At 44.9% G+C, this 13,454-nt stretch overlaps 1 protein-coding gene across 1 annotated transcript in view; it reads left to right on the top strand.

Moving 5' to 3' along the window:
• Positions 1-13,454, top strand: part of KATNIP (katanin interacting protein) — a 201,408-nt gene that overhangs the window by 150,669 nt on the left and 37,285 nt on the right. Inside the window, exon 15 of the mRNA XM_033841133.2 lies at positions 5,461-6,328. Coding sequence (XP_033697024.1) covers positions 5,461-6,328 — 868 coding nt within the window. The remainder of the gene's footprint in view (positions 1-5,460; positions 6,329-13,454) is intronic.

Below are 13,454 nucleotides of genomic sequence, written 5' to 3'. Positions count from 1 at the left end.
GGGCTAGAGAGGTGACTGGGTGGGGCGGGGGCTGCTCTAGGGAGAGCAGCCACATCTCTCTGAAGACAAGGAGGGGCCAGCCTTGCAGGTTTCCAGTCAGGTGCCCAGGTCCCAAGGTGGGCAGGAGCTCCCTGGGATCACAGAGCAGCAAGCAGAGTGGTGTGTTGGAAGCAGAAGGGGAGGGGAGAGAGAGGTCGTCACAGGACCAGATCACGCAGGCCACATTGACCGCTGAAGGGAGCTGGAATTTATTCTCCACGTAATAGGAAATCATTGGGTGTTTGTTTTTTGTTTTTGTTTTTGTTTTTTTTGTGTGGTACACGGGCCCCTCACTGTTGTGGCCTCTCCCATTGCGGAGCACAGGCTCCGACGTGCAGGCCCAGCGGCCATGGCTCACGGGCCCAACTGCTCTGCGGCACGTGGGATCTTCCCGGACCAGGGCACGAACCCGTGTCCCCTGCATCGGCAGGCGGACTCTCAACCACTGCGCCACCAGGAAAGCCCCATTGGGTGGTTTTAAGCAGGGGCCTGCCGTGATCTGATTTAAGTTGTTTTGGTTTGGTTTGTTTTTTTCTGGCAGCGCCGTGCGGCTTGTGGGATCCCAGTTCCCTGAGCAGGGATTGAACCCGGGCCCCCTGCTGTGGAAGTGCAGAGTCCTAACCACTGGACCGCCAGGGAATTCCCTGATTTAAGGTGTTTTTTAAGAAAGACTGGCTGCTGGAAATGAAGTGTGTGTGCCGGAGTGGGGTGGGGGTGGGTGGGTGACGGTGCAGAGTGGATACACAGAGAGCACTTAGGAGGATACGGTCGTTGTCTCCAGGAGAGATGACTGTGACCCAGGCTAGGAGGCGGCCACCATTCAGGGAGAAGAGGTCAGATTCCGGAGGGGGTTTGGAGGTAGAGCCACAGGGCTTCTGATGGATTGGACGTGTGAGTGAGACAGCAAGAAGACTCAAGGACTCCCAGGTTTGGGGCAGCTGGTTGAACGGCGGAACCACTTTTGAGACGAAAGATGACAAGGTTTGGGAAGAGTGGATTGATCATTCTGTTTGGGGCCTGTTAAGGTTGAGACGCCTGTTAGATATCCAAGAAGAGAGGTCACATGGTCACTGTGGGCTGGATGGAGAGGTCAGGATTGGAGATTAAAATAGTCAGGAATCCAGTGTTAATTGGCATTATTCACAATAGCCAAGACATGGAAGCAACCTAAATGTCTACTGACAAACAAATGGATAAAGAAGATGTGGTATATATACACAATGGAATACTACTCAGCCATAAAAAAGGACAAAAATAATTCCATTTGCAGCAATATGGATGGACCTAGAGATTATCATACTAAGTGAAGTAAATCAGACAGAGAAAGACAAATATCACTTATATGTGGAATCTAAAAAATGATACAAATGAACTTATTCACAAAATAGAAACAGACTCACAAACATAGAAAACAAACTTATGGTTACCAAAGGGGAAAGGGGGTGGGGAAGGATAAATTAGGAGTTGGGAATTAGCAGATACAAACTACTATATATAAAATAGATAAACAACAAAGACCTACTGTATAGCACAAAGAACTATATTCAATATCTTGCAGTAAAACATAATGGAAGGGACTTCCCTGGTGACGCAGTGGTTAAGAATCCGCCTGCCAATGCAGGGGACACGGGTTCGATCCCTAGTCCGGGAAGATCCCACATGCCATGGAGCAGCTAAGCCCGTGAGCCACAACTACTGAGCCTGCACTCTAGAGACCGTGAGCCACAACTACTCAACCCATGTGCCACAACTACTGAAGCCCGCGCACCTAGAGCCCATGCTCTGCAACAAAGAGAAGCCACCGCAATGAGAGGCCCGCACACCGCAACGAAGAGTAACCCCCGCTCGCCACAGCTAGGGAAAGCCCACGCACAGCAACAAAGACCCAATGCAGCCAAAAGTATAAATAAATAAATAAATTTTATTTTTTAAAAAAACATAATGGAAAAGAATATGGAAAAGAATATATATATACACACACATATAAAATGGAATCACTTTGCTGTACGTGTGAAACTGAAACAACATAGTAAATCACCTATACTTCAATAATAAAATTAAATTAAATAGGAGTCACCAATGAGAGAACGATAGTTAGGGCCCTGGGCCTGAGTGGGACCCCCTAGTGACAGGGTGCAGGAAAATCGGGAGGCCGGGGACCAGCCCAACCGGTCAAGGCCCAGCTGAAGAGGAGCAACAGCGGGGAGCCTGGGTTGCGGTGAGAGCAGGGGCAGGAGGACAGCCTACCTGAGAAAGGAGAACTTCTCGGTGGGTCTGATCCCCTGCTGGACCCCAAAGCTGATTGTCCAAACCAGGGCACCCCTGAGAGTGAAAAGAAGGCTCTATTGAGTGATAGACCAGGGCAACAGGAATAGATCAGAATCGTCCAGGCAACAGGGAAGTTCTGTGACCCAGTTGCTGGCACCTTTGGCAGGGTGGGTTCGTGTAGAGGAGGAGGCAGAGGCCAGCGGGCAGGAGGTGCAGCTGTGACTGTGACTCTTAGAGTTTGCTGTAGAGGTGGACAAACAGATTGTGGGGCACGCCAGCAATAAGAAGGAATAAAACTACTCATTGACACAACATGGATGAATCTCAGAGTTATTATGCTGAGTGAAAGAAGCCAGGCCCCAAAGAGTTCATAGTGTGCGATACCTTTTATAGAAAACTTCTAGAAAAGGCAGAGTAATCTATAGTGACAGAAGGCTGACGGGTGGTTGGCTCGGGGTGGGGGAAGAAGATAGGGTGGCAGGGATTACATAGGAGTACGAGGAACCCTTGTGGGTGATGGGTGTGTTCATTACCTTGATCATGGGTGGATATGTGTTAAAACTTATAAAGTAGTGTGCTTTATTCTTTTTTATTGAAGTATAGTTGATTTACAATGTTGTGTTAGTTTCAGGTGTATAGCACAGTGATTCAGTCATATATAGTTATATATATATATGTGTGTGTGTGTATATATATATATATATCCTTTGCAGATTCTTTTCACTTGGAAGTTATCACAAAATATTGAATATAGTTCCCTGTGCTATAAGTAGATCCTTGTTGGTTATCTATTTTATACTTAGGAGTGTGTATCTGCTAATCCCAAACTCCTAATTTATCCCTCCCTTTCCCCTTTGGTAACCATAAATTTATTTTCTATGAATGTGGGTCTATTTCTGTTTTGTAAATAAGTTCATTTGTATCTTTTTTTTTTTTTTTTTTTTGCGGTATGCGGGCCTCTCACTCTTGTGGCCTCTCCCGTCGTGGAGCACAGGCTCTGCACGCACAGGCTCAGCGGCCATGGCTCACGGGCCCAGCCGCTCCGCGGCATGTGGGATCTTCCCAGACCGGGGCACGAACCCGTGTCCCCTGCATTGGCAGGCAGACTCTCAACCACTGCGCCACCAGGGAAGCCCTGTATCTTTTTTTTAGATTCCACATATAAGCAGTATCACATGATATTTGTCTTTCTCTGTCTTACTTGACTTAGTATGATCATCTCTGGGTCCGTCCATGTTGCTGCAAATGGCATTATTTCATGCTTTTTTTAATGGCTGAGTAATATCCATTGTGTGTGTGTGTGTGTGTATATATATATATATATATATATATATATATATATATATACACCACATCTTCTTTATCCATTAAGTTGTATGCTTTAAACATGTACAGTTTACTGTATGAGGTATATATTATATTCCTCGAGAAAGCTGTTTATTAAAAATGTTTTTGTGGGCTTCCCTGGTGGCGCAGTGGTTGGGAGTCCGCCTGCCGAGGCAGGGGACATGGGTTCGTGCCCCGGTCTGGGAAGATCCCACATGCCGCAGAGCGGCTGGGCCCGTGAGCCATGGCCACTGAGCCTGCGCATCCGGAGCCTGTGCTCCGCAACGGGAGAGGCCACAACAGTGAGAGGCCCGCGTACCGCAAAAAAAACCAAAAAACTGTTTTTGTGTAAAGAGGTATGGCCAAATAAGGCAGTAGCAGGAGGAGGTGTTATTTGATGTTTTTTTCTTTTCTTTTTTTCCCTTTTTTTTTTTTGGCTGCATTGGGTCTTCTTTGCTGTGCGTGGGCTTTCTCTAGTTGCAGCAAGCGGAGGCTACTCTTCATTGTGGTGCGAGGGCTTCTCATTGCAGTGGCTTCTCTTGTTGCGGAGCACGGGCTCTAGGCGCACAGGCTTCAGTAGTTGTGGCATTAGGGCTCAGTAGTTGTGGTGCACGGGCTTAGTTGCTCCGCGGCATGTGGGATCTTCCTGGACCAGGGCTCAAACCCGTGTCCCCTGCATTGGCAGGCAGATTCTTAACCACTGCGCCACCAGGGAAGCCCCCTAATTTTAAGTATGACCCAAGAAGCGTTGAACACCTGCCTCATACGGGGCACATGTGCTGGGAGAGGAGGAGACAGAAGGCTAGCAGGGACCCTTTTGTGAAGGTTCCTGTATGTCATACTGAGGGGTTCGGAATTCATCTCACGGGTCCACACAAGTGCAGCGCCCACACCGCATCCTCTGGGCTCCCCTCGACTTGTGGCCACAGCTGTGTTGGGACAGTCCCGGGTGTGCTGACTGGGCACCACTTCCAGCGCTTCCAGGCTCTGAGCCTTTCTGCTCGGGTCCTTTTGCTGAAGCTTCTAGAGGGCCTAGCCTGTGGTCATGGCGGGGAGTCAGTTTCCCCAGGGGCAGCCATCAACAGCAGGGAAGGGAGTCAGTGGATAAACACCCAGCCTCCCGCCTTTGGAGGGACACTTCTGAGATGCGTTCTGCCGGTCCCTCACAGTGTCCCAGCTGGATGGAGCCCCAGTTCCCCACAGCAGTGACCAGCCCCAAAACCTTTTTGGGTTTTCACCTGCCCTACCTGACTCTCCCTCTTAGGAGCACCTGCTGATAAGCTACCTGCACTCAAATCCTTGTCTCAGGCTCTGCCCTCAGGGCCCCCAAAATATGGAGCCTAGGGCATCTGCATTTTACGTGCCTGCCAAGCTTTTCTGACGCAGGAGGCCCAGGAACCATACTCTAAAGAACCCTGCTACAGGCAGTGAAAAAAAACATGAAGAATTTCACAAAGGGATGTGACTGGGCCAGATCTGCTCTTGTAGAAAACTAAGGCAGGTGGCAATGTGAAGCTGAGGTCACAGGAGCAAGAGACAGGAAGCAGGGAGACCAATTAGCAGGCTATTACATGTGTCCCAGCAGGAGGTAATGATGATGAAGATGGTGATGGAGGCCGCCTCTTTGTGCAAGTCCTTTGATTTATAACATATGTAACCCTTTGCACCGAAATGAAAAGGAGTCTGATTTAACAGCCCCAGTGCTGTAGTCTCAGAAAGCTCACGTTTCCAGCGTCCCACATTTGTCTTTTTCACGTGCTCCTTTCAAAATCTGATACATCAGGCCGATGCCACGCATCTTCATTTTGTGAAATTTTGTGTTTTCAGGATCTTGACATTGGGGCCAAAAACGTGAAGCTGTATGTCAACAAAAAACTCATCTTTGATGGCAACTTAGACAAAGGAGGTGAGGAGGCCCCACAGAGCATCCTGGTGGGCCTGCAAAATGAGAGAATGGAAAATAGCGTTGCAGCCCACTCAGAAGAAAGCAAAGGTGCCCGCAAGAGGAACAGCACCGATGGGGACAAGCAGCTCGGTGCCAGTTACTCGCAGCCAGCTGGAGCAGCAGAGGATGTGAAGGCTTCTTCACAAGGACATTTATTTGGTGGAAGGATGAATTCTCCTGACTGCATGAAAGACAATTTGTCCAAGTTAGAGGAAGAGTGCAGCTTTTTAGCCGCACCATCCTCGCCGGGTGGCATGCCCAGTGTCCCTCCCCACTCCTCCCCCGCGGAATGCCCTCCTCCTCTTGACCAGGAGCTCTCGCTGATCCAACAGCTGGAAAACCTTATGGGCAGAAAAGTCTCTGAGCCTCCAGGGAAAACCCCATCCTGGTTACAACCTTCTCCCGCAGGGAAAGGCAGGAAGCAGGAAGGCCTGAAGTCAAAACCCCTCTGGCTGAGTCCGGAGAAGCCGCTGGACTGGAGAGGCAGGGTTCCGTCAGAGGATATCATCCGTGAGGGGCCTGGAGAGACCGAGGCTGGAGATACAGGCCCCAGGCGTGAGCAAGGGCGGACAAGCAGCCGGAATGTCATCGCCAGCGAGAGAGCTCAGAGAGCGACCCCAAGAGTCTGCGGTGATGACTTCGACACCTTTAACCAGCCCTCCCACAGGGAGCACCCTGCTAGTGGGAGGAGGGGCCTGAGGAAGGACGCCCTCAGCAACAGTCATAGTGATGGCCAGCCAGACAGCAGAGGTAAGCTTGGGAAGCAGTCTGACTCGGGGCCATCTCACCTGAGCCGGGGCCACGGATTGGCATGAAGCCATTTTGCTCCCTGGACCTCAGTTTCCTCATCTGCAAAGCAAGTGGGTTCTTCTCAACTAACGGTCACAAATTCCCTGTCTCAGGGGCCACAGGGGTGGCAGCAGTGAGTGAAATGGGCAAGGCACACTTTGCATGTTAAACTCATAGATATATTTGTCATTACCTCCAAGATACGTTCCTTTGTCCATTTTTCTTACAAAACATGGCTTTTCCAATCTAGACTGCTATCCCACCTCTGACAGAGACGTTGGTCTCTAAGAACTTCACTTCTTTGTAACCATACCATTAGGAAAATAATACAAGTGTGATGAAAAATAGCAATCAATTCTTGCCTGGGGGTTGGAAGGACTATAGGGAATGGTGAGGACTATGGTATTCAGGAATACAAGACCAGTATATGCCAGATCTCCCTTTTCCTTTTATCAAGAGAAATCAAAATTGTAGAATATTCTTGTTTTTCAACATTGGCAACTGATGGAGATTATTTTTAAACCACTGTGTGGGTCAAAAAATATATATATACATCTGCTAGCAGGATTCACCTGCTCTGTGAACTTTGCAGTAGATTATCTCTAAGAGATCTGAAAGGAGGTGCCAACGGCTGGGTTTCTGAATATTTGCCCTCAGATTTGGCTACTGGGATGGAGTGTAGCATAGCAACAAGGAGTCAAACCATTTGAATTCAAGCTCTGCTACTTATAGGTCTGGGACCTCTAGACTGGGTCCTATAGAGCTGGGCATTTCCACTTTCTGAGCCTCAGCATCTTCATCTGTGAAATGGGAATGAACCCCCACTCCCCACAGGGTTGTGAAAAATGAATGAGTTGATAGCTTCAAAATATTGACCAGAGCCTGGCATGTAGAAAGTGCTCCAGAAGTGGTGGCCATGATTTCAACACTAGCATCTACATCCTTTATTGTCCACAGAGCTCCTGGACCTACCAAGGCAAGGCTCACCTCTAGATCCTCTGAGTTTATCCCCAGCCCCTCCCACACAGGAGCAGAAGCCCTAGAGTCAAACTGACTGGGCATGTATCCTGGTTCCCCACTGCCAACCCACACTGTGGGCAAGTTCTGAAATCCCCCTGAGCCTCAGTTTCCTCGTTTATAAGGACACCAGTAATATCCAACTCACGAGGGGCTGGGAGGATCAAATGAGATCCTACGTGTGCAGCGTTTGGCACTGTGCCTGGGACATAAGCGCACCCAACAGATGTTAGCTACTGCTATTTATTATTATTGTTGTTGTTGTTATCATCATCATCACCGTCATCCCCATTCTGTGACTCTGCCTCTTGGTGTATCTGTATGTGAAGCCAATGTATATATTTTCAGTGAATTACATTAGCATCTGCACTATGACTGTCTACTGGACAGACCCCGAAGGCCTGCATTTAGCCAGAGTTTACACCTAGAAATGTGAAGCGTTTGTGGCCTCTTTCAGACCCTTGATGTTACTTAGGGCAGAGCAAGTCCCTCAGACTCTTTGAGTGCCTTTCCATGGTGAGTGGCTGGCTCCCTTCTCCCAGGCAGGGCTTCCCCTTCTGGCTCCCCAGCCTTACAGATTCTGCTGCCCACCCCCACCAAGACTTAACCCTGAGACTGGTTAGCAGGGAGGAGAGCAGAGTGGGAGAACAGAACCGAGAAGCTCTTTGGGGGCAGGGACTGCGTCTTATTTGTGTTGGGGTCCCCAGGACCCAGGTGCCTGACTCATGGTGGGTCTTCTGCAGTGTGGGAGAAATGATGGAAAGAAGGAACTGCAATGGCTAGATGCATGGCATGTTTGCTGTAAGCCAGGCTGTCATTTGGGCACGTTACTCAAACGGGTTCACTTAATCCTCATACCAGTCCCATTTTACAGATAAAGAAAATGTGAGGTAAGAAAGCAGGGTGAGATGGGAGGTTCGAGATGGTGGCATAGGAAGATCCTGAACTCAGCTCCTCGCATAGACACAACAAAACTACAGCTACAAGTAGACTAATTCCCTCTGAAAAGGACCTGAAAACTGGATGAACAGAGTCTCCACAAGAAAGGGTAAAAGGGCAGCATCATGGCAGGTAAGAGAGGCAGAGAGATGACCTCATCAAGGAAAAAACCACACCCCAGGTGCAACAGTCCACAGATGGGAGGGATTACACAGGTACAGTTACTTTCCCTGGGGATTGAGAGATTTGAGCTTCACGTCAGGCACCCCAGTCCTTAGATCCTGCACAAGAGAGATGAGGCCCCAAAACATCTGGCTTTGAAAACCAATGGGGAATACACTCAAGACTATAGAACTGCAGAGAATGGAAAGCTAGCTTTTAAAGGGCACACTCACACTCACTCCACCTGAAAACCAGCACAAAAACACCAGACTGAAAAGTGCATGGACCATAGGTGAATGGGACCCACCTACTAATCTTGAAGCATCTGCTGGAGAGGCAGGAACGAGTTGGGATGCTCCCTGGGGACTGAGAAACTGGAGGGAGCCATTTTTCCAGTCTCAGGCTACCTTGCTGATTCCAGTGCTGGTGGGTGCCATTTTGGAATTCTCCCTCTAGTCTGTTAGCACCAGTCGGCACACCCCACTTAGAGCCCCACCCACCCCTGCACCTCAGCCAGGCCTCACAGCTGACTGTGTGATAACCCTGCCCACTAGAACCCATCAGCCATTGTGGCCAGCATTGCAGTCTTTCCAGGGGCCAACCCTGCCCACCAATGCATGGCAGCAGCATCCACGACCCTGCCACAACAAGAGGGTGCGCGCAACCCATAAGGGGACACTGCTTGAGGACCCGGCTCTGGTGGCCAGGCATGATTGCATTTCTGAGCCCCACAGGACATGTCCTACATAAGGCCACTCCTTCAAGACCAAGAGAGGTAGCTGCTTTACTTAATATATAGCAACAAACACAGAAAATTAGGCAAAATGAGGAAACAGAGGAATATATTCCTACCAAAAGAACAAGACAGAACCACAGTAAAAGAACTAAACAAAACAGAGATAATCAATCTACCTGATAAAAAGCTCAAAATAATGGTCAAATGCTGCTCATAGAACTTGGGAGAAGAATGGACAAACATGGCGAGAACAACAAAGAGATAGAAAATATAAGAAAGTATCACACAAATTATAACTGAACTGAGAAATACACTAGAGGGGTTCAGCAGCAGATTGGATGAGGTAGAAAAACAAATCAGCAAGCTGGAAGGCAAAGCAATGGAACTCACCCAGACAGAGCAGCATAATGAAAAAGGAATTTTAGAAAAATAAAGATATTTTAAGGGATCTTTGGAACATCAAGCAGAATAACATTCATATTATAGGCTCCCAGAAGAAGAGAGAAAGGGCAAGAAAAATTATTTGAAGGAATAGTGGCTGAAAATTTCCCTGGGGAAGGAAATAGACATCCAGGAAGCCCAGAGAGTTCTGAATAAGATGAACCCAAAGAGACACCCACCAAGACACACTATAATTAAAATGGTAAAAGTTAAGGATAAAAAGAGAATCCTAAAAGCAGCAAGAGAAAAGCAACTTGTGACATACAAGGAAATCCCTTTAAGGCCATCAGCAGATTTTTTTTCAGCATAAACTTTACAGGCCAGAAGGGAATGGCATGACATATTCCAAATACTGAAAGAAGAAAACTTCCAGTGAGAATTCTCTGCCCAGCGAGTTTATCATTCAGAATTGAAGGAGAGATTAAGAGTTTCCCAGGTAAGCAAAAGCTGAAGGAATTTATCACCACTAAACTGGCCCTACAAGAAATGTTAAAGTGACTCTTTTAAACTGAAAATAAATGACACTAATTAATAATATGAAAACATACAAATGTAAAAATCTTAATGACAAAGGTAAATATATAATAAAAGTAGTGGATCAATTAGTTATAAAGCACAACTTCCCTGGTGGTGCAGTGGTTAAGAATCTGCCTGCCAATGCAGGGGACATGGGTTCAAGCCCTGATCTGGGAAGATTCCACATGCCGTGGAGCAACTAAGTCTGTGCCCCACAACTAATGAGCCTGCATGCTAGAGCCTGCATGCCACAACTACTGAGCCTGTGCTCTAGAGCCTGTGAGCCACAACTGCTGAGCCCATGTGCCACAACTACTGAAGCCCGCACGCTCTAGGGCCCATGCTCTGCAACAAAGAGAAACCACCACAATGGGAAGCCCATGCACCGCAACAAAGAGTAGCCCCCTCTCGCCACAACTAGAGAAAGCCTGCGTGCAGCAACAAAGAACCAACACAGCCAAAAATAAATAGATAGATAGATAGATAAATAAATTTATTTATTTAAAAAAATCAATTATAAAGCAAGCTTGAAGGTTAAAAGGCAAAAGTGTTAAAATTAACTAAAATTACAATAGTTTGTTAAGGGATGCATAAAATAAAAAGATGTAGTACTTGTCATCAAAGTATAAAATGTGTGGAGGGGGAGTAGAAAGACAAAGCTTTGGACTGTGTTCAAATTTAAGTTGCTACCAACTTAAAGCAGACTGCAGCTTACCTAGGATGGCATATGTGATCCTCATGGTAACCACAAGGAAAAAACTCACGGTAAATACACAAAAGAAAATGAGAAAGGAATCTAAATATAGCACTAAAGAAAGCCACCAAAACATAAGGGAAATGAGAAAAGAAAGGAACAGAGGAGAACTACAAAAACAACTAGAAAACAATTCACAAAATGGCAGTAATTACATACTTACCAATAATTACTTTAAATGGGCTAAATTCACCAATCAAAAGACAGAGAGTGGCTTAATGGATTAAAAGAAAAAAACACTCGTCTATATCTGCCTACAAGAAGCTCATTTCAGAAGTAAGGACACACGCTGACTGAAAGTGAAGGGATAGAAAAAGATATTCCATGCAAGTGAAATGAAAAGAAAGCTGGAGTAGCTATTCTTATATCAGACAAAATAGACTTTAAAACAAGACTATAATAAAAGACAAAGAAAGGCATTACATAATGATAAAGGAGTCGATGCAACAAGAAGTTATAACATTTATAAATGTATATGCACCCAACATAGGAGCACCAAAATATATAAAGCAAATACTGATGGACTTAAGAGAAATTGAAAGCAATACAGTAATAGTAGGGGACTTTAACACCCTGCTTACCTCAATGGATAAATCATCCAGACAGAAAATTGATAAGGAAACATCAGACTTAAGCAACACATTATAGCAGATTGGATTAACAGATATATACCAAATATTCCATCCAAAAGCAGCAGAACATACATTCTTCTCAAGTGCACATGGAACATTCTCCAGGATAGATCACATGTTAAGTCACAAAACAAGTCTCAATAAATTCAAGAAGTTTTAAATCACATCAAGAATCTTCTCCAACTACAGTGGTATGAAACTAGAAATCAATCACAAGAAAAAAAATGGGGAAAACCACAAAAACATGAAGATTAAACAACATACTACAAAACAACTGGAGGGTGGGCGGCATTGAAGAAATCAAGGAGAAACAAAAAATACCTGGAGACAAATGAAAACAGAAATACAACATACCAAAATCTGTGGGATACAGCAAAAGTGGTTCTGGGAGGGAAGTTCATAGCAATACAGACCTACCTCAAGAAATAAGAAAAATTCCCAATAAACAATCTAACTTAACACCTAAAGGAACTAGAAAAAGAAGAACAAATAAAGCCCAGAATCAGTAGATGAAGGAAATAATAAAGATCAGAGCAGAAATAAATGAAGTAGAGACTAAAATAAAATAGAAAAAAATCAATGAAACTAAGAGCTGATTCTTTGAAAAGATAAATGTAGTTGACAAACCTTTAGCTAGACTAACCAAGAGAAAAAGAGAGAGGGCTCAAATAAATAAAATCAGAAATAAAAGAGAAGTTACAACTAATACCACACAAATACAAAGGATCGTAAGAGACTACTATGAACAATTATATGCCGGTAAATTGGAAAACCTAGAAGAAATGGATAAATTCCTAGAAACAAACAATCTTCTAAGACTGAATCATGAAGAAATAGAAAATTTAAATAGACCAATTACTAGTAAGGAGATTGAAACAGTAATCAAAAATCTTCCAACAAACAAAAGCCCAGGACCAGACGGCTTCAGTGGTGAATTCTACAAAACACTCAAAGAAGATTTAATACCTAGTCTTTTCAAATGCTTCCAAAAAACCGAAGAGGAGGGAAACCTTCCAAACACATTTTATGAAGCCAGCATTACCCTGATACCAAAACTGGACAAGGACATCACCAAAAAAAAAAAAAAAGAAATCACAGGCCAATATCACTGATGAACATACATGCAGAAATTCTCAACAAAATATGAGCAGACCTAATCCAACAATACATTAAAAGTCTCATACACCATGAATAACTGGGATTTATTCCAGGGATGCAAAGATGGTTCAATATCCACAAATCAGTCAACATGATACAACAAAATGAAGAATACAAATCATATGATTATCTCAATAGATTTAAAAAATGGTTTTGACAAAATTCGACATTTACTTATGATAAAAATTCTCAACATCGTTGGTATAGAGGGAACATACCTCAACATAATAAAGACCATATGTGACAAACTCATAGCTAACATCATACTCAGTGGTGAAAAGCTGAAAGTGTTTCCTCTAAGAGATCAGGAGCAAGACAAGGATGCACACTCTCACCACTTTTATTCAACATTGGAAGTCCTAGCCACAGCAATTAGGCAAGAAAAAGAAATAAAAATCATCCAAATCAGAACAGAAGAAATAAAACTCACTATTTGCAGATGACATGATACTATATATAGAAAACCGTAAAGACTCCATCAAAAAACTGTTATAACTAATAAATGAATTCAGTAAAACTGCAGGATACAAAATCAATATACAGAAATATGTGGCATTTCTATACACTAATAATGAACTGTCAGAAAGAGAAGTAAAGAAAACAATCCCATTTACAATTGCATCAAAAAAAAACAATACCTAGGAATAAATTTAATCAAGGAGGTTAAAGACTTGTACACTGAAAGCTATAAGACACTGATGAAAGAAATTAAAGAAGACACACACACACACA

Source organism: Tursiops truncatus, chromosome 15, assembly GCF_011762595.2.
Source record: "Tursiops truncatus isolate mTurTru1 chromosome 15, mTurTru1.mat.Y, whole genome shotgun sequence".
NCBI lineage: Eukaryota > Metazoa > Chordata > Mammalia > Artiodactyla > Delphinidae > Tursiops > Tursiops truncatus.
This window is presented reverse-complemented; position numbering and strand designations above follow the sequence as displayed.